The sequence below is a fragment of the Anopheles merus genome, chromosome 3R, assembly GCF_017562075.2.
Source record: "Anopheles merus strain MAF chromosome 3R, AmerM5.1, whole genome shotgun sequence".
Lineage (NCBI taxonomy): Eukaryota > Metazoa > Arthropoda > Insecta > Diptera > Culicidae > Anopheles > Anopheles merus.
The window spans coordinates 33,953,391-33,975,827 of NC_054084.1; the positions used below are offsets into that span (position 1 = coordinate 33,953,391).

The following is a 22,437-nucleotide window of genomic DNA, read 5'->3' on the forward strand; positions in this document are numbered from 1 at the left end:
GAGCATTTGGCGATGTTATGCCAAAGCCCGCAGAACTGTTGTAGACCGAGCCATCAGTATAAATTTTGTTATATATTTTATATTTGTTGGCGATGGGCATTTGATAGTTTTGTACTATTTGTTGTTCGTGATTGCTTAGTTTTTGCAATGTCCAGTCGATTGTGGGGATTTTGTCGTACCAAGGTCTAGTCGAACAGCATATGAGTTTAGCTTTGTTGGGCATGCTGTGACCTGTTAGTTGTTTTAACACCTTGTTAGCTCTATCTACAAAAGAACTTGCTTCGATTCCTTTTTCAATGAGTCTGCCAGCTAGATTTACTTTTTTAAGGACTACAACATGATCGAGAGGTAATTGGCCACTTTCACAAAGTACTGCGGTGTTTGGGCTAGTGATAAAAGCTCCTGTAATTTTTTTCAGGGCAGAGAGGTACATTGGGGCTAGCTTGCAGCCAAAGTTGGCATCGCCCATGGTAATGAATTCAATGCCGTACAATAATTTTGGAACAAACCAACTGTTAAAAATAGTGAGAAGTGTGCGTCTTGCCGATCTCTTATTTCCACAACCTAACATATGAAGAATATTTAATCTGCTTTTGATCATTTTTTTAACGTAGAGAAAGTGTTGTCGAAATTTTAACCTAGAGTCAATGATAACCCCTAAAATTTTGACTGCTCTCGCGTTTGGAATTATATCTGATTTAATGTTTGTAGGTTTTAGTGTTCGTCTGTGTGATTTATTGCATATATGTAGAATTTTACTTTTTGTTGTTGATAGATGTCAAGCAACACCAATAATGAAGTTTATTGAGTGCTTTTTTTGGTTCTATTTTTTGTTTCTGATTTGTCTGAAGTAATTAGTATTATGTCATCAGCATAAATGAATGTGTCTATATTAGTAGGTATCGTTCGTAATAAAGACTCCATGCTTATAAGAAAAAGCGTAGGTGATAATATAGCACCTTGAGGGACACCGTTCTCCAAAACCTTGATGTTAGAAGTAAATGATCCAATCAGTACTTTACAGGTCCAGTCTGTTAGGAAACTTTTTATAAAGCGTGGTAAACTTCCTCCAAATCCCCATTTCTTCAATTGCTCAAGGATCGCCGGACTTAGGGTAAGTGTCCCAATTGTGGCTATAGCACCAATTATGGCTATAACGAACACTATTTTTGCTCTAAAACAGTCTTTTTGCATTCTTAAACCCATGGAAGGATTTTTCATTTCAATTATGAACATTTTAACACATTTGTGCTTCATTAGTTCCATGCTGGTCACTTCCGTTTGTTAAATATCACCCTTTTAAAATGTGTGGCCAAGATTTTTGGTATCTCTTACCGTTTTGCTAAGAGCAGCACTGTAGGATATTAGCGATTGATTTTCGGAACTATTCTCATCACTAATATGGATGTTATCAGTATAGGTGCGTTATTTGGACTGCATTGTGGTAGTCAATGGATTGCTATGTGTTTGGTACTAAGCTGCTTCGTTGCGCATGTATCTCCAATGAGCTTGTTTGAATTTTTACCTGAGATCTTCTTTGTGCAACTAAATATTGAGGGTGCATGACACGTTTAGCCTTCCGCAATAATTTCTTTAATGCCGTTTATCGTCCCGTGAAACAGCGCTATTCTTATGGACAATTAAAGTGCACTACCGGACACTTTCACACGGGTAGTTCACCGTACAGTATAATGTCAACCCTACAGAAACAACTGAACAGTTAATGTATTTTATATAAACCAATGTTATTCGATGCTATCTGCTCCTATTAAGAAATATTAATTCAATCAGTGCAGTGTAATTTAAACCATACGAAATTTAAAGAACCGATTAAATTTGTAAGCTTATTGATTTTGCATCAAAATTTCATATGCTTTGCAACAAATTTCTGATTTACTTCTTTATTTAGAAGTATAAAAAGGGAATAATGATTAATTTTAGTAAAAACAAAAACAACAAAATGCCTTAACCTCTTAATGAAAAAGGAACTGTATAGCGGGCTACTTAAGTTAAGCATTTATATTTTTTGTAGAAGAATAGTTTTACATATTCAGTAAACTATTATTTAGCTTTGTTTTGATTGAAACTGTGTGATTACTGCACAAACATATAATACACAATATTCAATGAATACTTTCAAGTTAACCATATATAAAATTAGCAACTGAAAAAAGCGTAACCAAGGTAGGTCATCTTGAACCTGCGTTCCGCGTTCCGTTCTTTTTCTCCAGATTGGCAGGTTCGTTCCGTTCCTCAATTTTCGGAACTATTCTCATCACTACTAGGAACACTATAGCCATAATTGGTAACTTGAGATGTGTTTATACACAAGAGTTAGGAGCTGCGGCAGCTGCAATGCTATCCCGCTGCGCAAATTCGAGCAGTTTCCAGCGCAGAAAATGTACAAGTTGTAGACATACGGCATACTACAGACTAGCGATATTCGGCGACCGCCTAGTCCGTCTACCGTTAGATCCACCGCTGGTTCATGACGGTGTTTTTTTTTTTGTTGTGGAGGTGCATCCTTCCTCCTGCCTGCAGCGTATGCATCGGGAAGCATACAATGTGGCAGTATGCAAGTTACCCGCTGGATAGGAGCGGTCCCGCGGCACCGCGCTGGACTTCAGCGATTCCTGCGCTGGGTCGAGCAAGTTTAGCGTCATCTGTTGGCGAAATGGACGAACTATTTATGGCGGCGGAGCAAAAAAAACGGTCAAAAAATTTAAAAATATTGGCGCCCATTTTTTCGTCCGCTTCTTCTCCCTCCCTCACCCTCTGCCTTGCTTACTTGCGCTTCTACCCGTGCCTTCCGCCGCCAGCTGATTGGCTGTCGCGGTGTATGGCGTTGATACTCATATGTGCATTGCGGTTGTGTATTGTTATTGGTGGGTGTTAGCATTTATTAATTTGTGTGTGACCTTGAGACGCTGTGGGAGAAGCTGGATTGGGATTTGAAGTGTTATCGGTGTATTGATGGTTTATTTTATTTCGTGCCGCTGCTGATGAGACCATTCGATGCCCCTGCCAGTTGAGGGTGAAGAAGCCTATTTAAAACAAGCGTAGGAGAACGTCTAACACGAATCTAATATTTTTTTATTTGAACATGTTTGATGCTTCAACGGCCTTCTAAGCATCATGTAGCACAATGTATAGTGGCTATAATTTTTTTTTTTAATGTGCCGAAATCTGTCTCGAGTTTTTGGGTCTCGTCACACACACACACACAGCTCGGGGAAAGTGGCCGTTCACTCTATCATGTCGCGATCCCCCATCCCGCCCGGCGCTTTGAATGAGGATGCGATACAAGAAAGCTGAACCAGCCGTTCTACCGATACGGTAGCCGTAATCGATCATGCGGGGAGGGGGGGAGTGGTCTGGTGGGGGGGGAGTGCATCCTTGCGTTCGCGCTTTCGTGGGTGCGTGCTGGCGTTTGCGCTTTCGCGGGTGCCAGCCCGCGTACACGCATACGTGCATGTGTGCGTGTGTGTGTGCGTGAGTGCGTGCTCGCGTGCGTGCTCGCGTGCGTGTGTGTGTGTTTTTGTGTGTGTGTGTGTGTGCGTGCGTGTGGAAACCCCAAAACTATTTGATTCTGATGCGTACATTTTCATCCGCTGCGGCTACAAAGTCCATGCATTTTCGATTTCGCTACCTGAGAGACAACACAACTATCGGATTGGCACCACGATCTTTGCGATCGGTTCTGCTGTTGGGGGTGTTAAAAAGGCACACGATCGAAGCAAACGTGCATGTGATATGTAGCAAATTTCTTTCGCGCATATGGTGCTGCACCTGCCCGTCCAGAATCTGGCGGCTTGTTGGGGTGTATTCGTTATCATGACGCCGATTGCCGGCAATGCCTTGAAATGGGTTCGGATCGGTAGGTTCATGTTTTGGTCGATTGCATTCCGTTGATTTGTCGCGCCACAGCAGTAGACCCGGTAGCACCAAAGTGAAAACAAAAACCTTCCCCGGTACGGATGGCGATTCAAAGTTCTTTTTCTTATTATTATTCTTGTAATTACGGCCTACGCGATCATGCAGGCCTTTTCAGGACTTGAATACCACGTAGCCGGATGGTCACCTCTTGCTACGGTGGACGGTTCATACGCGGTTAGAACCCACGACGGGTATGCAGATGTGAGGAATGATGGCGGTGTCGCGGGCCCGCTCCTATCCAGCGTGCAACTTGCATACTGCCACACTGTCTCCTGCTCGATGCATACGCTGCAGGCAGGGGGAAGGATGCACCTCCACGATAAAAAAAACACCGTCATGAACCAGCGGTGGACCTAACGGTAGGCGGACTAGGCGGTCGCCGAAGATTTATAGTCTGTAGTATGTCGTATGTCTACAAGTGGACAGAGTATTAGCGACAAGGCTCCCGGAAAGATGGTCGTTGGTGCCCCGTGGCTGGAGAACCATCTGCACTCTAGCACCCCCCACCCCCACCCCACCCCTCATGCCGGCAACAATTTTAGGGCCTGTGACCGATGATCGTTGGGGTTCCATGGCCACCCCCCCTCCATCCGCCTGCAATTTAAGTATAACCCAAGTAGCCTTAAGAAACTCTATTTGATTATTAACAGTTTTTTAAAGCCTTTAAAAATCAAATAGAGTTTCTTAAGAGAATATGACATTTGCCAGCGTTACATCATAACGACGTATTCCGTTACACTCGTTTTTTTTTCGATTCGGGTTACTATAACACACAGTGTTTTTCAAATTTTATGTACACCATTTCCAATTTATTCAATATTCGGAAAATCATTTTTCATTCTTATTTATGTAATAATGCGTATTTATTTTTACACCAAACTATTTTTTTATTAACTGTTTGAAAACTATGTGTTTTCTTTTATTCCTCTATTTGAAGCTGCGGTGATAATAAAAAAAGAATTTAAAAATAAAAAATTAATATTTCATATTTTCAAATAATACATGTGAAGAGTTTGATAAAGGGTATGAAATATTTGCAAATGAGAAATTTTTTCATAAAAATGTATATTTTCTTGGGCAAAATAATATGCTCTTGATGACGATAATTTTTGAGACATACTGTACATGGTCACGTACATGGCGCCTCCATTTCTTATGTCAAAAAGTTCGTCAAGCTTCGTGTGTGTAGCTTGTGTGTAGATGGCAACAAAACCAAGCGTCTGCGACAACTTTTATCAGCTATTGTTTAATTTGTGTGTCATCATGATTTTATAACAGGTCAGTGTATCGATATTACCATTATCTTCACATGAGCTACATAAGTTTTATATTCCGCAGCATATTTGATTTGGATAGCGTTTGGACATCATGCTTTTCGTACACGGCTGCAGCTGACCTCCATGCTGATATAATGGAAGAAACCCATGGAATGAAAGAAACTTATGTGATACAGTGACAATATGCAGTGACAAAACGATGAAATGTCGAATAAAAGTATTTGTGGTGAATTTATGCATTTATTCCATGAAATATTAACACCTTCTGTTGTAACTTAACGAAGATCTAGCAAATGCATATAGAATGAGACAGAGCAATACAGCCATCTCTGTCGATTTGTTCGTTGAGTTTGATATTTTTCGTTAAAAATACCGGCGAAATTTGAATTTTTAACGAAGCCAGGAAAGCGTTACGCAGTGTTTTAAGCCCTGAAATTACTGCTGTATGGAAAGCTAAAAGTAATACTTTTAGGCATACTTTTAACGGTTTCTTAACAGAATTGTGCTACTTGGGAATGTTCAATCTATCTCCCAACAGCTGTGTGCCAGTACCCTCTCCTCCCGGTCATCAGTTACCATTTACAGGGGCCTCAATTCGTCTTTTCGCCTTTCATGAACACCTTCCTTTCTTTGACCTATGGATCATAACATTCCGGAAGAGCATACATTCGGCGACAGTTTTGCATACACACGCACACTCACAACCATGCGCAGGATGCTTAGCATATCTATGTAATCCACAACAGGCGAAAGCAAAATCTTAGTGCTATGCTTACTGCTTAACACGTTCAGCACGATGGCAGGCCCCAGGGACTGCCAGTCAACTTTCCAGTATACCGGTTCCACAATCAGCTTGCGTTCTAGATGCCGGCGGAACGGTAAGCTCCCCAAGTAGCACAATTCTGTTAAGAAACCGTTAAAAGTATGCCTAAAAGTATTACTTTTAGCTTTCCATACAGCAGTAATTTCAGGGCTTAAAACACTGCGTAACGCTTTCCTGGCTTCGTTAAAAATTCAAATTTCGCCGGTATTTTTAACGAAAAATATCAAACTCAACGAACAAATCGACAGAGATGGCTGTATTGCTCTGTCTCATTCTATATGCATTTGCTAGATCTTCGTTAAGTTACAACAGAAGGTGTTAATATTTCTTGGAATAAATGCATAAATTCACCACAAATACTTTTATTCGACATTTCATCGTTTTGTCACTGCATATTGTCACTTTATCACATAAGTTTCTTTCATTCCATGGGTTTCTTCCATTATATTAGCATGGAGGTCAGCTGCAGCCGTGGACGAAAAACTTGATGTCCAAACGCTATCCAAATCCAATATGCTGCGGAATATAAAACTTATGTAGCTCATGTGAAGATAATGGTAATATCGATACACTGACCTGTTATAAAATCATGATGACACACAAATTAAACAATAGCTGATAAAAGTTGTCGCAGACGCTTGGTTTTGTTGCCATCTACACACAAGCTACACACACGAAGCTTGACGAACTTTTTGACATAAGAAATGGAGGCGCCATGTACGTGACCATGTACAGTATGTCTCAAAAATTATCGTCATCAAGAGCATATTATTTTGCCCAAGAAAATATACATTTTTATGAAAAAATTTCTCATTTGCAAATATTTCATACCCTTTATCAAACTCTTCACATGTATTATTTGAAAATATGAAATATTAATTTTTTTATTTTTAAATTCTTTTTTTATTATCACCGCAGCTTCAAATAGAGGAATAAAAGAAAACACATAGTTTTCAAACAGTTAATAAAAAAATAGTTTGGTGTAAAAATAAATACGCATTATTACATAAATAAGAATGAAAAATGATTTTCCGAATATTGAATAAATTGGAAATGGTGTACATAAAATTTGAAAAACACTGTGTGTTATAGTAACCCGAATCGAAAAAAAACGAGTGTAACGGAATACGTCATTATGATGTAACGCTGGCAAATGTCATATTCTCTTAAGAAACTCTATTTGATTTTTAAAGGCTTTAAAAAACTGTTAATAATCAAATAGAGTTTCTTAAGGCTACTTGGGTGTTAGCATTTATTAATTTGTGTGTGACCTTGAGACGCTGTGGGAGAAGCTGGATTGGGATTTGAAGTGTTATCGGTGTATTGATGGTTTATTTTATTTCGTGCCGCTGCTGATGAGACCATTCGATGCCCCTGCCAGTTGAGGGTGAAGAAGCCTATTTAAAACAAGCGTAGGAGAACGTCTAACACGAATCTAATATTTTTTTATTTGAACATGTTTGATGCTTCAACGGCCTTCTAAGCATCATGTAGCACAATGTATAGTGGCTATAATTTTTTTTTTTAATGTGCCGAAATCTGTCTCGAGTTTTTGGGTCTCGTCACACACACACACACAGCTCGGGGAAAGTGGCCGTTCACTCTATCATGTCGCGATCCCCCATCCCGCCCGGCGCTTTGAATGAGGATGCGATACAAGAAAGCTGAACCAGCCGTTCTACCGATACGGTAGCCGTAATCGATCATGCGGGGAGGGGGGGGAGTGGTCTGGTGGGGGGGGGAGTGCATCCTTGCGTTCGCGCTTTCGTGGGTGCGTGCTGGCGTTTGCGCTTTCGCGGGTGCCAGCCCGCGTACACGCGTACGTGCATGTGTGCGTGTGTGTGTGCGTGAGTGCGTGCTCGCGTGCGTGTGTGTGTGTGTGTTGTGTGTGTGTGTGTGTGTGTGTGTGGTGTGTGTGTGTGTGTGTGTGTGTGTGTGTGTGGTGTGTGTGTGTGTGTGTGTGTGTGTGTGTGTGTGTGTGTGTGTGTGTGTGTGTGTGTGCGTGCGTGTGGAAACCCCAAAACTATTTGATTCTGATGCGTACATTTTCATCCGCTGCGGCTACAAAGTCCATGCATTTTCGATTTCGCTACCTGAGAGACAACACAACTATCGGATTGGCACCACGATCTTTGCGATCGGTTCTGCTGTTGGGGGTGTTAAAAAGGCACACGATCGAAGCAAACGTGCATGTGATATGTAGCAAATTTCTTTCGCGCATATGGTGCTGCACCTGCCCGTCCAGAATCTGGCGGCTTGTTGGTTTGGAGAAGTTATCATGACGCCGATTGACCGGCATTGCCTTGGAATGTGTTCGGATCGGTAGGTTCATGTTTTAGTCGAGTGAATTCCGTGCATTTGTCGCGCCACAGCGGTAGACCCGGCAGCACCAAAGTCAAAACAAAAACCTTCCCCGTGTGTGGACTGCTATGCTAAGTTCTTCTTCTTCTTATTATTATTATTGGCGTAATAGCCAACGCGATCATGCCGGCCTTTTCAAGTCTTGAGTAGCACGTAGCCGGATAGTCAGCCCTTGCTACGGCGGACGGTTCATACGCGGTTAGAACCTACGACGGGCATGCTGTTAAGATGTGCGGAATAATGGCGGTGTCGCGGGCCCGCTCCTATCCAGCGTGCAACTTGCATACTGCCACACTGTCTCCTGCTCGATGCATACGCTGCAGGCAGGGGGAAGGATGCACCTCCACAACAAAAAAACACCGTCATGAACCAGCGGTGGATCTAACGGTAGACGGACTAGGCGGTCGCCGAATATCGCTAGTCTGTAGTATGCCGTATGTCTACAAGTGAGCAGAGTATTAGCGACAAGGACCGCCGGAAAGATGGTCGTTGGGGCCCCGTCGCTGGAGAACCTTCTGCACTCCCCCCCCCCACCCCCCCCCCCCCCCCCGGCAACAATTTAAGACATGTGACCGATGATCGTAGGGGTTCCATCGCCAATCCCCCCCCCCCACCCCGCCGGCAATTTAAGTATAATGTTAAATCTCATAACAGCTGTATACCAGTACCCCCTCCTCCCGGTCATCAGCTACCATTTACAGGGGCCTCAACTTGTCTTTCCGCCTAGGGCGCCCCCGATTCCCCCTACTCCGCCACTGTCATGAACACCTTCCTTCGATCGATCATAACATTCCGGAAGAGCATACATTCGGCGACAGTTTTGCACACATACGCACACTCACACCCTTGCGCAGACGGCTCAGCATATCTGTGTAATCTACACCATACGAAAGCAAAAAAGCTTAGTGTAACAAAGCTATGCTTAATGCTTAACACGTTCAGTTCGATGACAGGCCCCAGGGACTGCCAGTGAACTTTCCAGTATACCGGTTTCACAATCAGCTTGCGTTCTAGATGCCGGCGGAACGGAATGCTGATGAAAATCAGTGTCGGGCTGAACGTGCTAATGCGAATTAGGGTTCTGCGCGTTGCACAGCAAATGCTCTAGCGTGATCTAGCGATTCCTTGGTCACTTTTACATTGCAGCGTTTGAACTCATTGCACTTTTTTAGTTTGATTTGTGAAAATGCAACTACATTGCCGCAATGTTTGTTAACAGCTTTTTTAAGCGCCACAGCAACTCATGAGCGTTGACCACAAGTGAGAAAGAGATAGCGCTATGGAGGGAATGAGCACGGACGACGGCTGACAGCGATTGGCCGTCTGACGCACCAACACATCCAAACCTTCGGCAGCGCGCTCAGGCGAGGGGAATGAGGCGGAGCCAGGGACGGGCAGCTCGACGAGCTGCTTGACAAATTTGCCGTTGGAGGGAAAAAGATGGCATGATAAAATTCTCCGAACGGCATGATTTCTTCCGTCGCTTTGCGCATCGGGGCGCTTTGCACTGCGGGCAGCCATAGGAGGAAAAGAGAACGATAGAGTGAAATATGTCAAATCCAGTGAATTTTTCGATCGCTTTGCACTGCGGGTAGGCCAGGTCATACCATTCCCTACCGTAGCAAATCCAAAATGGTCTAATAATAAATAATTCTTTTTACTGCTTAAAAATGCTTTTCATTCAGTGTTTAATCTCAATTTAAGATTTTTTCTCTTCTTCAGGTAATTTATCATTGAAAATAAGATAATAAAACTACCCAAAAAACCACCTCTTGACAGTTTGACTTTGCACGACCGTGGGTCATGTGTCAAACAGTCCGACCTGCACCAACCGGTTCCCCTGTTCACTTCAGGTCATATGATCACAAATATTTGTCTCGTATTTTTCACCTGCACCGAAGTGTAAAGTGTTGTACGGTTTCTCCGTCCCGTGGTCGCCCGACTTTTGCCAAGTTCTGCCCGTCTAGCTCGCCCGGTGCAACATGACCGACGTTCAGGACATCATGTCGTCCCTGCCGGACGACAAAATCGGTAAGTGGCCCCGTAGAATGGGGCCTTTGTTTTGCTGCCCCATACTACTGCGCGCCCCCTTCCACAAACCATTCTAGTGGCCCTAATCGATATCATCCGCTCCCTCTCTCTCTCGATGGCGTATCCTTTGATGCGCATTAGTTTTGCAAGTCAAACATTTGCCAAAGCATCGCCTTCACAGTGCTTCCTTTTAGGGCCAAAACCTTTCCCCCGGGGGACCGTATCGAGTGGGCCCGAAAATGCATTATTACCTAAGACGAGCTAAATTCCATCACGTGATGTTGTTTCTTTTCCACCGCCAGATATGATTGCGGCGACGAGCGTCTTGCAGCAGCAGGCGGGAGACATCCGCCAGACCAAGCCCAACTGGTCCTCGTACATGCAGTAAGTGCGCAACCACAGTCACAGGGGACCGGAATTTCCCATACTCATCATCAGCTGACCGACACTGCTCCTCTCTTTTCCACTCCCCCCTGCTCGCACAGGTCGCAGATGATTTCGCAGGAAGACTATGCGTGCGTCAGCTCGCTGGACAAGGACAAGAAAGCGCAGGCCGCCTACCTGCAGGAGAATGCGCCGCAGTGCGCCAAGACGCTGCTGAACATGCTGTCGCACGTGTCGAAGGACCAAACGATCCAGTACATACTGGTGCTGATCGACGATCTGCTGCAGGAGGACCGCACGCGCGTACAGATCTTCCACGACTACGCCAACAAGAGGAAGGAGAGCGTGTGGGCCCCGTTCCTCAATCTGCTGAACCGGCAGGACGGGTTCATCGTCAACATGGCGTCGCGCGTCGTCGGCAAGCTGGCCTGCTGGGGCCAGGAGCAGATGCCCAAGTCCGATCTGCACTTCTACCTGCAGTGGCTGAAGGATCAGCTGACCGTTGCCGTAAGTTTCGTTGCGCCCTGGTGTGGCCGTTCGATTTTTACTCTAGTTTGGCATGACGTACTACTACTACTACTACTACTACTACTACTACTATTAGGCATTTTACTAACAGCGTTAGGAGTGAGGTTTGTTGTTCTTCGGGCTAATCCCTTACTGTGCCTTACTAAAAACCCCTTTTAATGATGTGCTTTTTTGCCGTGCCTCCTTCGATCGTCGGTAGCGAAGGGCGCGCCTTAGTTACGCCTGTTTTGACACTAACCATTATTTGGCCCATATATTCAAGTGTCTTGCGTTGTTGCACTCTCTATCTCTCTTTAACACACCTCTGAGGCAATTGGGGGTGCCGCTTGTGAATGTGACCTCGTCCGAGGATGTGTGTGTGTGTGTGTGTGTGTGATTGGTTTTTGTGTTTGGTTGCTTTGGATGAATTTCAAACAAACCTTTTCTGTACAGAACCTTGATAATGATGATTTTATATTTTACATTCTATTGGAAATGTAATCCTCCACTACTACTACTACTACTACTACTACTCCACTACTACTTCTACTACTACACGGTAATAAACGGAAGGCTCAAAAATTGTTGCACGAGATGGAGGAGGCGGAAAAGAAGCGGCAGGCGGAAGCGGCCGCCTCCCACCATGACCATCACCGGCATGGGCATCATGGGCACGAGGCGCATCACCCCCCGAACAGCCACCAGCATCAGATCGCGGAGCGGTACCGCGAGATATCGAGCGCTATCGACGATCCGCAGCGTGATCGCGCCAAGGAAGATCTACACGTGACCCTAACGGTAGTCAGAATACAGATGAACACACACACACATGCACTACCACCCACCCACCCCCGTTCCGTCATAGCTGACTCCATCTTACCCCCCGTTCCCTCCCCTGTGTACTCGATTGGCGGTAGTGTAATGCGGTCTGTAATAGGACACAAGCACCCCAAACACACACACACACTAGTACCACTACTCTAGGCACAATTATTATTAACGTAACCACTCTCAAATGCCCTCTTGGAAGCTTCTCTCATGCCTTACTAAAAAACAAAATCGACACCCGTTGGTCTCTGTCCTCATCAATGTTTGTGCAAGGGTGTCCCATAAATTGCGTGTGTTCACCACTCCGCTCATATATCTGTGTGGCAATCGGAACGGACGCCTGCCGGATGCCGCTGCCGCGAACCGATACTAACCTTCCTTTACCGCTCTATTACTTCAAGAACAACGAGTACATCCAGTCGGTCGGTCGCTGTCTGCAGATGATGCTGCGCGTCGATGAGTACCGCTTCGCCTTCGTCACCGTCGACGGCATCAGCACGCTCATTAGCATCCTTTCGTCGCGTGTCAACTTCCAGGTGCGCGTACCATTGCTGGCAGGCGAAATGCGCAACGAATTTGTTTACTCAATCGTTATCCTCCCCTCTGTCTAGGTTCAATACCAGCTGGTGTTCTGCCTGTGGGTGCTGACGTTCAACCCGCTGCTGGCGGAGAAGATGAACAAGTTCAACGTGATCCCGATCCTGGCGGACATCCTGAGCGACTGTGCGAAGGAGAAGGTCACGCGCATCATACTGGCCGTGTTCCGCAACCTGATCGAGAAGCCGGAGGATGCGCAGGTCGCGAAGGAGCACTGCATCGCGATGGTACAGTGCAAGGTGATGAAGCAGCTGACCATACTGGAGCAGCGCCGCTTCGACGACGAGGACATTACGGGCGACGTGGAGTTCCTGACCGAGAAGCTGCAGAACTCGGTGCAGGATCTGAGCTCGTTCGACGAGTACGCCACCGAGGTGAAGAGTGCCCGGCTCGAGTGGTCGCCGGTGCACAAGTCGGCCAAGTTTTGGCGCGAAAATGCGCAGCGCCTGAACGAGAAGCAGTACGAGCTGCTGCGCATTCTCGTCCATCTGCTGGAGACGTCCAAGGATCCGCTGGTGCTGTCGGTCGCTAGCTACGACATTGGGGAGTACGTGCGCCATTACCCGAGAGGCAAACAGTAGGTGTTTTTTATGCAATTTGTTATGTACCATAGAACGAGAAAATAACTAACTTCATGCTCTTCTCCAGCGTCATTGAGCAGCTGGGAGGCAAGCAGCTGGTAATGCAACTGCTCGCCCACGAAGACCCGAACGTACGCTACGAAGCACTGCTGGCCGTCCAGAAGCTGATGGTTCACAACTGGTAAGTGTTCTTAGTCCCCCCGTTTCGGCCTAACAAAGCTTACTCATTTCCCTTCCCCCCCTCTAAAACCATCTTCCAGGGAGTACCTGGGAAAGCAGCTGGAAAAAGATAGCGAGAAGGCTACTCAGGGCAATGCCCCGATCAGCGGAAAGGCTTAAGGCGTTCCCCCCCATTATTCATCCTTTTGCTTGGAGCCTTGGACGGAACACAAGTCCTCCCCGCAAAACGCATGCCGCCGTCGCGCAGACGAAAATGAAAAAAAAAAAAACAAAAAGCATTCCATACCGTGGACAAAATTTGCAAAAATGGTTCGAAAACGTGTTCCAACAGCAAACGCCATCACTACACAACACCTTTCCTTCAATCTGCGCTCCCATGCGCCCTCCTGGTCGCTGCTGGAGCGTGTTCGCGTGTGTAAATAAAATATCCTTATGGCTGGTACATTAAGCAGACAATCGGCACAGTCCTCGCCGTCCGTCTGCCGACGATGATGATGATGATAATGATGAATTGGCGCGCGAACAAACATACAACACAGCCGCCCCTTTCCCCTTCCCCCTCTTTATAATGTATTACTATTGCAAATGTTACGTTTTTGTTTTCTCCCCACACCGGTGTGAAGCAAGAGGTCGCAAAAGAGATCGCTAGCGCAAAAAAAACAACAACTCTTCACCCGGCATATATATTTAGGCTAAGTAAGGGATAGTTATTTGTTTTCATCAAGTGCAACATACATAGTATAGAGAGATCAAGGTGCGAAAAGCAGATAGATGTATTAATCGAACGACGAACATAAATAAAACACGTACAAAAAACAGCACAAAGCACATTTTAAATTAAAAACACAAAAAGGGGGATTTCTCATCGTTTCAGTAATAACTAGTGGTTGCTAGTAGTGATCCAGAGAGAGAGAGAGAGAGAGAGAGAGAGAGAGAGGTAGCTGCTTCTGGCATATATGTTTTATTTTCATAAATAACATTCACATTTTTTTCTCGAGCAAAAAGAAGAAAAAAAAAACAAGGAAAAACAGAAGTTTTTTTTGTTAAACTAATTTAACCGATTCGTCGCGATTCCCTCGCCCTCTAATTATCAACGAGTATATGTAAACTAACTTTACAGCGCTTACTTCCCCTGGCCCATTGTATCGGATTGTTTCACTGTCCCAAAATGCCCCTGTTATCCCCCCCCCCCTCCCCCGCTCGCCGGCACCGTCACCGTTTGATCGTTTTGTCCCGTCGTATTTTTTGCTTGTATTTGCTTTGTATCCCATAATATCAAACCCACCTAACCACCCTCCCAAAACGGGTTCCATTCGTCCACCGATCTCTTAGACCGTGGTGTGTGTAGCGTTTTACAGGTTGTCGTTGCGATCCGAAACACGCCCCATTCCGCTCACTACTCCTAGTGCTGGTTTCGAGATAATTTCCTATTCATATTGCTTACAAGTTGTTGTTTTTTTTTTTTAATATAACACAAATTCTGCACACAACATACAAACAGCATTTCTAATTCCTAGCAGCATCAGCACACTGTCCCTTCAAGCTCGCTGTTCAATTAATACCGCGAGTGTATATAGTTCGACATGCAACTAACATTCAGCTTCAAGCTCACTCCCTCTCACTCTCGAAAACAAAGGTACAGAGTGTGTGTGTGTGTGTGTGTGTGTGTGTGTTTAGTGTGTTTGTAGTGTATCTTAGTTAAGCCGTTACGCGCTACAACAATTATATGCCTCGTATGCCTCTGTGTGTGTGTGTTGAGTACTATGCACACGCACACACACACATATATATCTAATGAAGTAGCTATATATATATATAGATCGTCCTGTGTATTTTTCCAAATTATTGTTCTCGTACGGATCGCACCAGTCGATCCTGCCGTGTGTGTGTGTGTGTGTGTGTGTTTCCGGCCCTAATTCTAGCCCGAATCCACTACTGCTGATCGAGGACGGTTATTTCAATCGGTGGAATAAACCGCCACACGTGTGATGCACTGTCCGGGCCCGGTGCTGCCGTCGGCCCGCCAAGCTCATCCGTCCGCTGTAGTAGGGTGGCCGGCGGCTGTAGGGTCGAGCTGAGCGAGCGGCACTGAATGTCCGCCTTGAACCGGCCGGGCGTGAAGAACAGTACCGAGCACTTGTGGAACGCTTTTTCGTCTTTGTTAAGCGATGGAATGAGTATGCTGGAAGTGGGAAAGGGAGAAAAGGAGGGGGTCAAACCATGGCTAAAACAACACTAACAGCTTACACACTTACTGGTTTGGGCCGGACATTGTGACGCGCGTTTCAAGCCGATAGTTTTGAACACCGTTCTGATAATCCTGATAGAACTGCACCGACAGCTGCACCTGATGCAGCACCGACGCCGACAGATTGCAGATGCTAATACTAAAGCTAAGAAACTGGCCGGTCACGCACGAAACCTCCGACTGTGGGGCCACCACCTGATCGTCCACTTTGACCTCTGCGGGGAGAGACGCGGAAGCGTTAGTAACTGTAACTGTCAGCACTTAGTGGGGGGAGCTCGGAATCGGACCGATCCGATTCCGATACCGTGTTCGGAATCAATTCCAGAGCCGATTCCGATGCTGGAATTGATTCCGTTTCCGGAGCCAATTTTGGAACCGCATCCGGAGCCGATTCTGGTGTCGGCTCCGGAATCGATTCAAGAATCGGAATTGGCTCCAGAATGAGAATCAGTTCTCGATTTGGCTTCCGATTTCAATTTCGAAGCCGATGCTGATATCGGAGCCAATTCCGATTCGAGAGCCGATTTTGAATCCGGAATCGACTTCTATCCTGGAGCTGGTTATGATTCCCGAACCGATCCCGGAACCGATTCTGTAGTAGGCTTCGGAATCGATTCCAGAATCGAACTTGGCTCCAGAATCAGAATCGGCTTCGGAATCGGAATCCACCTGGTAATCAGAATTGACTAGAGAATTGGAATAAGGTTCAGAATGCGAATCAGATCTTGAATTGAAATAAGAAGTTTCAGAAGCAAAATCAGTCCGGGAATCTCCATGAGAATGGATCGTTTACAGGAAAATTTGGATTTTTTGCGGCTATCAATACGTAGCATCATTGGATTCAAATGTCTATTCTTATGGAGATTCCCATTTCGAATCCAATTCCGATTCCGGAGCTATTTCCGATTCCAGATCCGATTTTGATTCCGATTCCGGAGCCTATTCCGGAACCAGTTCCGGAGCCGAACCTGGAACCGAATCCGGAACTGTTATTGGTTCCGGAGCCTATTCCGGAAACCAATTTCGATTCTGGAGCCCATTCTGGAACCAATTTCGATTCCGCACCCCATTTCCGGACCTACTATCCGGAATCGATTCCAACGAAACGATCATTTTTCCCATCACTACTCAGCACCACCACACTGGTGTTCACTTACCCCACTCGAGCGGAGGAACGGTCACCAAATCAAGCATGGCCGGGGACAGCGTAATACCGCGCAGCGAAGCCGTCCCGTGGCAGTCGATCCCCGGCAGGGACCATTTTAGATTCACATTCTCCGAAATGTGCTCGGAGCAGACGCGCTCCGTCAGGTCGGAGCTGTCGCTTGTGCTCGTACCGGCAACGCCGCTCAGAATACTTGGCATGGTGTGATGGTCCGCCGAACCGCTACCGATCGAATGGATCTGATGATGGTGCGAACTATGGTGATGATGGTGATGGTGGTGCAGGTGATGACCGTGCTGTTGCTGCTGATGCTCCGCAACCGCGGCAAAAATGCGCTCGAGCGGGCATCGCTGCACCGGGACGGGCACGCGGCAGCTTTCCTTCGCCTCGATGAGTATTGTTTTGTTGGAGGTATAGTTGAGGGACATCTCTTGCGCCGTTAGGTTCACCACGTCCAGCACCAGATAGAACTGGGATGGTCTGTAAAGCGGGAACACAAAATGTCACATTATAACGGCCGCTCTTTTCAACATTGGTACAAAGCGCTACTTACATTTCCGCCGACAGCACGTCCCAGTTGGTGATCTGTGCGCTCGGCAGCAGCTCCACGTTGAACGAGATTGCACACTGCCGGCAGAAACCTTCCTGCAGTCCCTCCCCGCCCGAGTACTTGAAGCGGAGCTGGGCGTCCAGCTGCCGCGGCACATGCCCGGTCGAGATGCCAACGCTAAGCGTGGCCAGCGACGAATGGCCCGAGTGGGACGATCGAAAACTCGACGTCAGCAGCTCATTCCTCCGGTGCGTGTTCGTGGGTGAGCTAATGCGGCTCGGTATACTCGGATTGCCACTACCACCGGACAGGAACGGTCCACCGCCGCCCGGCAGTGCTAGCGGGCCGGCTCCTCCGCCGTGCGAAACGGTTAAACTCTGCGGCCCAGCACTATTCATCCCGTCCGGATTGCTTGCTAGCGGGTAGCCCCCGATCTGGCCCGGTCCGGCCGTGAGCGCTCCCAGGAAATCCGCTTCCCCGAAGATAACTAGCTTGAAATCGATGCTTGCGTTCGGCTGAATCGGTAGCTTCTGCTGCAGCTCGTCCGTCGCTAGCTGAAATATTCGATTCTGCAGCGAAGCGTCCAGCGTCGAGTGGAAAGTCGCATCCACGTACTCGATCGGGATGTTGCTGGCGTTCGTGAGCGTAATCGTGCACTCGCCCCGCTCCCCGTTGTAGAGCGTGATGCTGGCGGAGGTGGTGACAAAGTCCGCGTTCGGCATGCCGCTAAACGTGGCCGTCTGCGGCAGGCTCGTCTTCGTTTCCAGCTTCGGCAGCGCCGGTATCACCTTCACCTTGTAGCACGGTGGCAGATGGCGCTCCTTGCGGTGCAGCATATGCTTCAGCCGGCAGTTCGATTTCACGCCCAGCGTGTGCGTGCTGTAGCCCTGTATCTCCAGCTCGCCGCACTCGATCGACGTACCGTGCAGGGAGACGTTCGTGAGTGCGTTCGGCTGCAGCGTGACGGTTTGCGGGAACGCCTCAAACACAACGCCCGTCGTGAGCAGCCGCATGTCCGATACCTGCAGCTCGAACGGGAGCGGATTCGTGAGCGCCAGGCTCACCTCGCACACGTCGTGCTGCACCCAGTCGAACGTGATCTTGCTATCGTCGCGCTCCACACCGCGCCGATCGAGCGAGCTGAAATGGATCGGCGTGAACAGGAAGGGCCCACTGTCCACCTTGCTAACGACGATCTTGACCGGCCGCAGGTGCGGTGGCAGATCCTTCACCAGCAGCCCCGTACAGTGCGGCAGGTCGGTGAGGTTGGCCGGCGGTATGACGATGCCGTTCTCGAGCACCAGCGGCACCGGCGCTCCCTCGCACTGGGCGCTCAGGTTTTGCAGCTGCAGCGCCATTTCCCGCTGCTCCAGTGGCGTCAGATTTTTCCACATCGTTTGCAGCAAAAAGGTCATGTGACGCGTCGCCAGAGCCGACTGGCCGAGCCGCCGGGCCGTCCCGACCAGCTGCTGCAGCAGATCGATCTGCAGCACCGGCCAGCCCATATTGTTCTCCAGCACCTCGTTCGGCTCGAGCGACAGCTTGTGGCCGGAGAAGCTTTCCAGCATCAGCCGGTAGCTTTGGCCCCAGTCGGGATTGCTGTTGCTTTGGGCGACGTGACGCCACGCGGCCAGTCGCTGACAGAACGCCGCCTTGCGGTTGTAGCCAATCTTTTGGTAGAGATCGGTCAGCACCTCGAACCGCCGCACCCGCTGCTGCTCGGTCATGTTCAGGTTGATGTACAGCACGTTCTGCAGGAACATGGCCACGTCCAGGTTTTTGCCCTGCTCGATGCAGATGCGGGCCGCCTTGAGCGCTGCCTCCGTCTCGATGATGCCCGCGTTCCGGTACTTGCTGTAGTTGATGATGGCATCCCGATAGCGTACGGTAATTTCGTCCGGCTGCAGGATGTTGGCCGGGAACTTGGGCGCAAGCCCGCTGCCTGCCGCCGCCGCCGCCTTGTTCACCAGCGTGCCCGAGTCCGAGGAGGAGCCACTGGCTGTCCCACTGCCCGCCGAACCCGACGACAGACTCGAGCTGATCGACGATGCGGACGAGTTGGAGGAGGCGGACGTTTTATCCGCCCCGAGCACGGTGGCCGCGTCCGCCGACGTGCTTAAATTGATCACCATGTCCGACTTTTTGTGCTTCAGCGTCGAGGAGCTGTCGCCATTGTAGCTGCCCGTGTACAGCTGGTTCCGGGCGAGGTTAAACTTCTGGGGAGAGGACGAGTTCTCCTGCAGACTAGAGTTGCGCTGTATCGACATGGTGTAGCGGAAGTTCGGGTAGAGCAGTATGGCGGACGCGGCGCACAGGCCCTCGTTCGCCGCGCCCAACCACAGCGAGTCACTTATGGCACGTAGGGTTTCGCTGGCCGCGTGAAAGAAGTGGAGCGACTCGGCCACCAGGCCGGCCTGCAGCGTCAGGTCGCCCAGGTGCTTCGTCATGCGCCCGATGCAGCGCTTCCGGTTGTTGCGGCTCTCCAGATCGAGCCCGACGAAATCTTTCTTCTCGAACGGCGCGAGCAGCAGCGGTGCCTTCTCCAGCTTCTCGCGCGTCTTCTCCATCCGCTTCAGCTCCAGTATGTAGTAGATGGAGGTGATGAACTCCGAAATCTTGGTCTCCAGGTTGCTGCACGGATCGTTCTCGGGGTAGAAGAACGCCCGGCTCTTGAAGTTGCTCGGCGTCTGGAAGCACTTTTCGATGGCCGGCGGCCCGGCCGGCCGACCGTCCGTTCCGTTCGTACCCGCGCCATTCTGTAGCTTCTGCAGCTCGTCCGTGCTCGGGCCGAACAGCAGGCAGCGCGAATCGAACAGCGTGTGCGTGTACTTCACCTTGAGCGATTCGTGCACCCGGCACAGCTCGTTCAGCTCGCTCTGCGCCTCGAACTTGCCCACCGTAATGAGGCCGAGCAGCCGGCGGTGCGTCTGAAAGTCGCCCCAGTCGTTGTTTTCCACCGGATGGTCGCGTATGTACCGCACCCAGATATCTCTCGTCGTGCCCGTCGAATCTGCTGCACAGAAACAATGAAATTTTAGTTGATGCTTTCGTTTGCACCCATTACACCCTCTACACTAACCAGGTATTTTAACGTTGTTAACACGCTGCACCCGCTCGAAGACGCGCTGCAAAGACCGTGGCTTCGAGGAACCGATACCTCGCACCAGGATTAACAAACAACCATGGTGGTAATGGTGCTGCTCATAATCTGGATGCGCCATAATCGGATCTCCCGGTCCTTGCGATAACATGTAGCTTACCGAGGATCTCATTTATTTCTCATTTACTCGCGCGCCCTCCCTGCCTCACTCTGGCTTGGTTGCTCCTATTTACACTGTCGCGTTTTCTCGCCTTTCTGTCCCCGCCGCGCAGCACACGCCGAACGATGGGCGAGCGATGCAACCACAATAAATACTCCCCCCTGAAAACGCTGGACCACTACTGAAGATAAGGAGGGGGGGTGGAGGATGATGCTGTGCAGTGTGCGATTTCGCCCCCTTCGCCTTTAGCATTCGGGACACATCATCTTTCCACCCGATAGCCACAGCCCTGGGACGCACTATCCGCGATGCAGCAGCAGCAGCAGGGCCATACTTCCTGGTGGTGGTGGCGGTGGTGTTGGTGGTGGTGGTGCCCCTCTACACGGACCGCTGGACCGAGCGGCAGTTCATCCCTTTTCTCGGGTGCTAATTTCGGTTTCCCAGCACGGATTTCACCTTTAAATTATATACACACACTCACACACGGAGCCCTAATTAATTCGCAACCGAGAGAAGAGAAGTTGGAAAGTGACGAGATGTGTTTTGATAACGCGTTAACAAAAGTTGTTTCGTTGACAGCTGACGTTGACAGTGTCAGCTGGGTCGACATTGTCGACATAGGGTGTCGATATTGTTCAAATAAAAAAAACTCCCTTTTTTATGCAGAAAATGGTTCCAATTTGTGTGTTTTATTTAGTTGAAAATGGCACATCTTTAATTAAATGTTTGCATTTCCTTGTCTTATCCTTTTAAAATGAAATTACAGTTTGATTTATGTTATGTGTACAACATTAGCCCACCTTCACCTTATTCCCGGCAACCGCTTTTATTCAAATCGAAACTGGTTTATCTTTTAATTATTCATATAAAAATTCTGAAGAATGTATGGTAGACGTGTAATATACAGTTCTCAAAACTATGAGAGTCAGTTTGCTATGAAAATTTTGGAAAGCACTAAAAAGATTATTTTCAAACGAATCATAAAAAAATCAAGCCTACTTTGAATAGCTACTAGTTAAAATGGCCCGGTTACACGGCTACGCAACGTTTATTGAGCGGTATATAAGAACTTTACATCATTCAATCATTTCGTTTTTGGATCCTTTGTAAACAAATTTTGTTCTTTGCTTATATTATTTTCTTCTATTTAATATACTACAAATTAAATTATGGGTGGTGTACCTGTTGCAATAAATAATAAAAGTTGGAAATCACCAAATAGTAGAAGCACCTTATTACCGAACGTTTGGCGATTACCCATAACATCCTGCAGGACGCGATCCAAGGCGCGAGCTTCTAGAGCATAGCGGCTGCTCATGGATGTCTCGTTCCATACGATCCGTGATGCCTGTTTCAACAATTCAGCCTGTGCTAACTGTACACGGATGTTATAGGAACTGTTCCAGCGTCCAGCAAGTTCGCGTGTACGCAAAAATAGTTTCAAGCAGAAACGGGTTCACAGTGCCACCAGGACCATCAAGGAAAAATATTTGTCCAGTATGTGTCTCCTCTCGGATTGATTGTTTTGTCAACCCGTAGCTGTCCACTGCTGCGTTAATTACATCTTACACCGTTTGTAGTTCGTTGATCAATAGGTTCACGTTTACTACAATAATATGTTGTCCAGCACATCGAAAGCATAAGAGTGCTTCACGTTCACCAGGGAAAATATTTCTGCAGCAGATATGGCGCATTGTCCGTCATACAGC

At 47.8% G+C, this 22,437-nt stretch overlaps 2 protein-coding genes across 4 annotated transcripts; one reads left to right on the forward strand and one right to left on the reverse strand.

The window, feature by feature from the left end:
• Positions 1–10,232: 10,232 nt before the first annotated feature.
• LOC121595727 (V-type proton ATPase subunit H) lies at positions 10,233–14,323 on the forward strand. Of its 2 annotated transcripts, XM_041919915.1 has the most exons (8): positions 10,233–10,428; positions 10,731–10,812; positions 10,914–11,319; positions 11,893–12,117; positions 12,549–12,683; positions 12,759–13,321; positions 13,393–13,506; positions 13,586–14,323. In XM_041919915.1, exons 1-8 carry the CDS (start codon positions 10,380–10,382, stop codon positions 13,662–13,664), a joined length of 1,653 nt encoding a protein of 550 aa, XP_041775849.1. In that variant the 5' UTR covers positions 10,233–10,379; the 3' UTR covers positions 13,665–14,323. The 2 variants fall into 2 exon arrangements, with proteins under 2 accessions (XP_041775849.1, XP_041775850.1); XM_041919916.1 differs by lacking the exon at positions 11,893–12,117 and having other exon boundaries at positions 10,236–10,428.
• A 1,030-nt stretch (positions 14,324–15,353) lies between these two features.
• LOC121595726 (protein brunelleschi) lies at positions 15,354–21,286 on the reverse strand. 2 transcript variants are annotated; one of them, XM_041919914.1, is made up of 5 exons: positions 20,548–21,286; positions 17,472–20,478; positions 16,911–17,398; positions 15,761–15,968; positions 15,354–15,687 (listed from the first exon to the last, which is right to left on the reverse strand). In XM_041919914.1, the coding sequence occupies exons 1-5, from the start codon at positions 20,738–20,740 to the stop codon at positions 15,438–15,440; spliced, it is 4,146 nt and encodes a 1,381-aa protein (XP_041775848.1). In that variant the 5' UTR covers positions 20,741–21,286; the 3' UTR covers positions 15,354–15,437. The 2 variants fall into 2 exon arrangements, with proteins under 2 accessions (XP_041775848.1, XP_041775846.1); XM_041919912.1 differs by having other exon boundaries at positions 17,472–20,481.
• Positions 21,287–22,437: the final 1,151 nt, after the last annotated feature.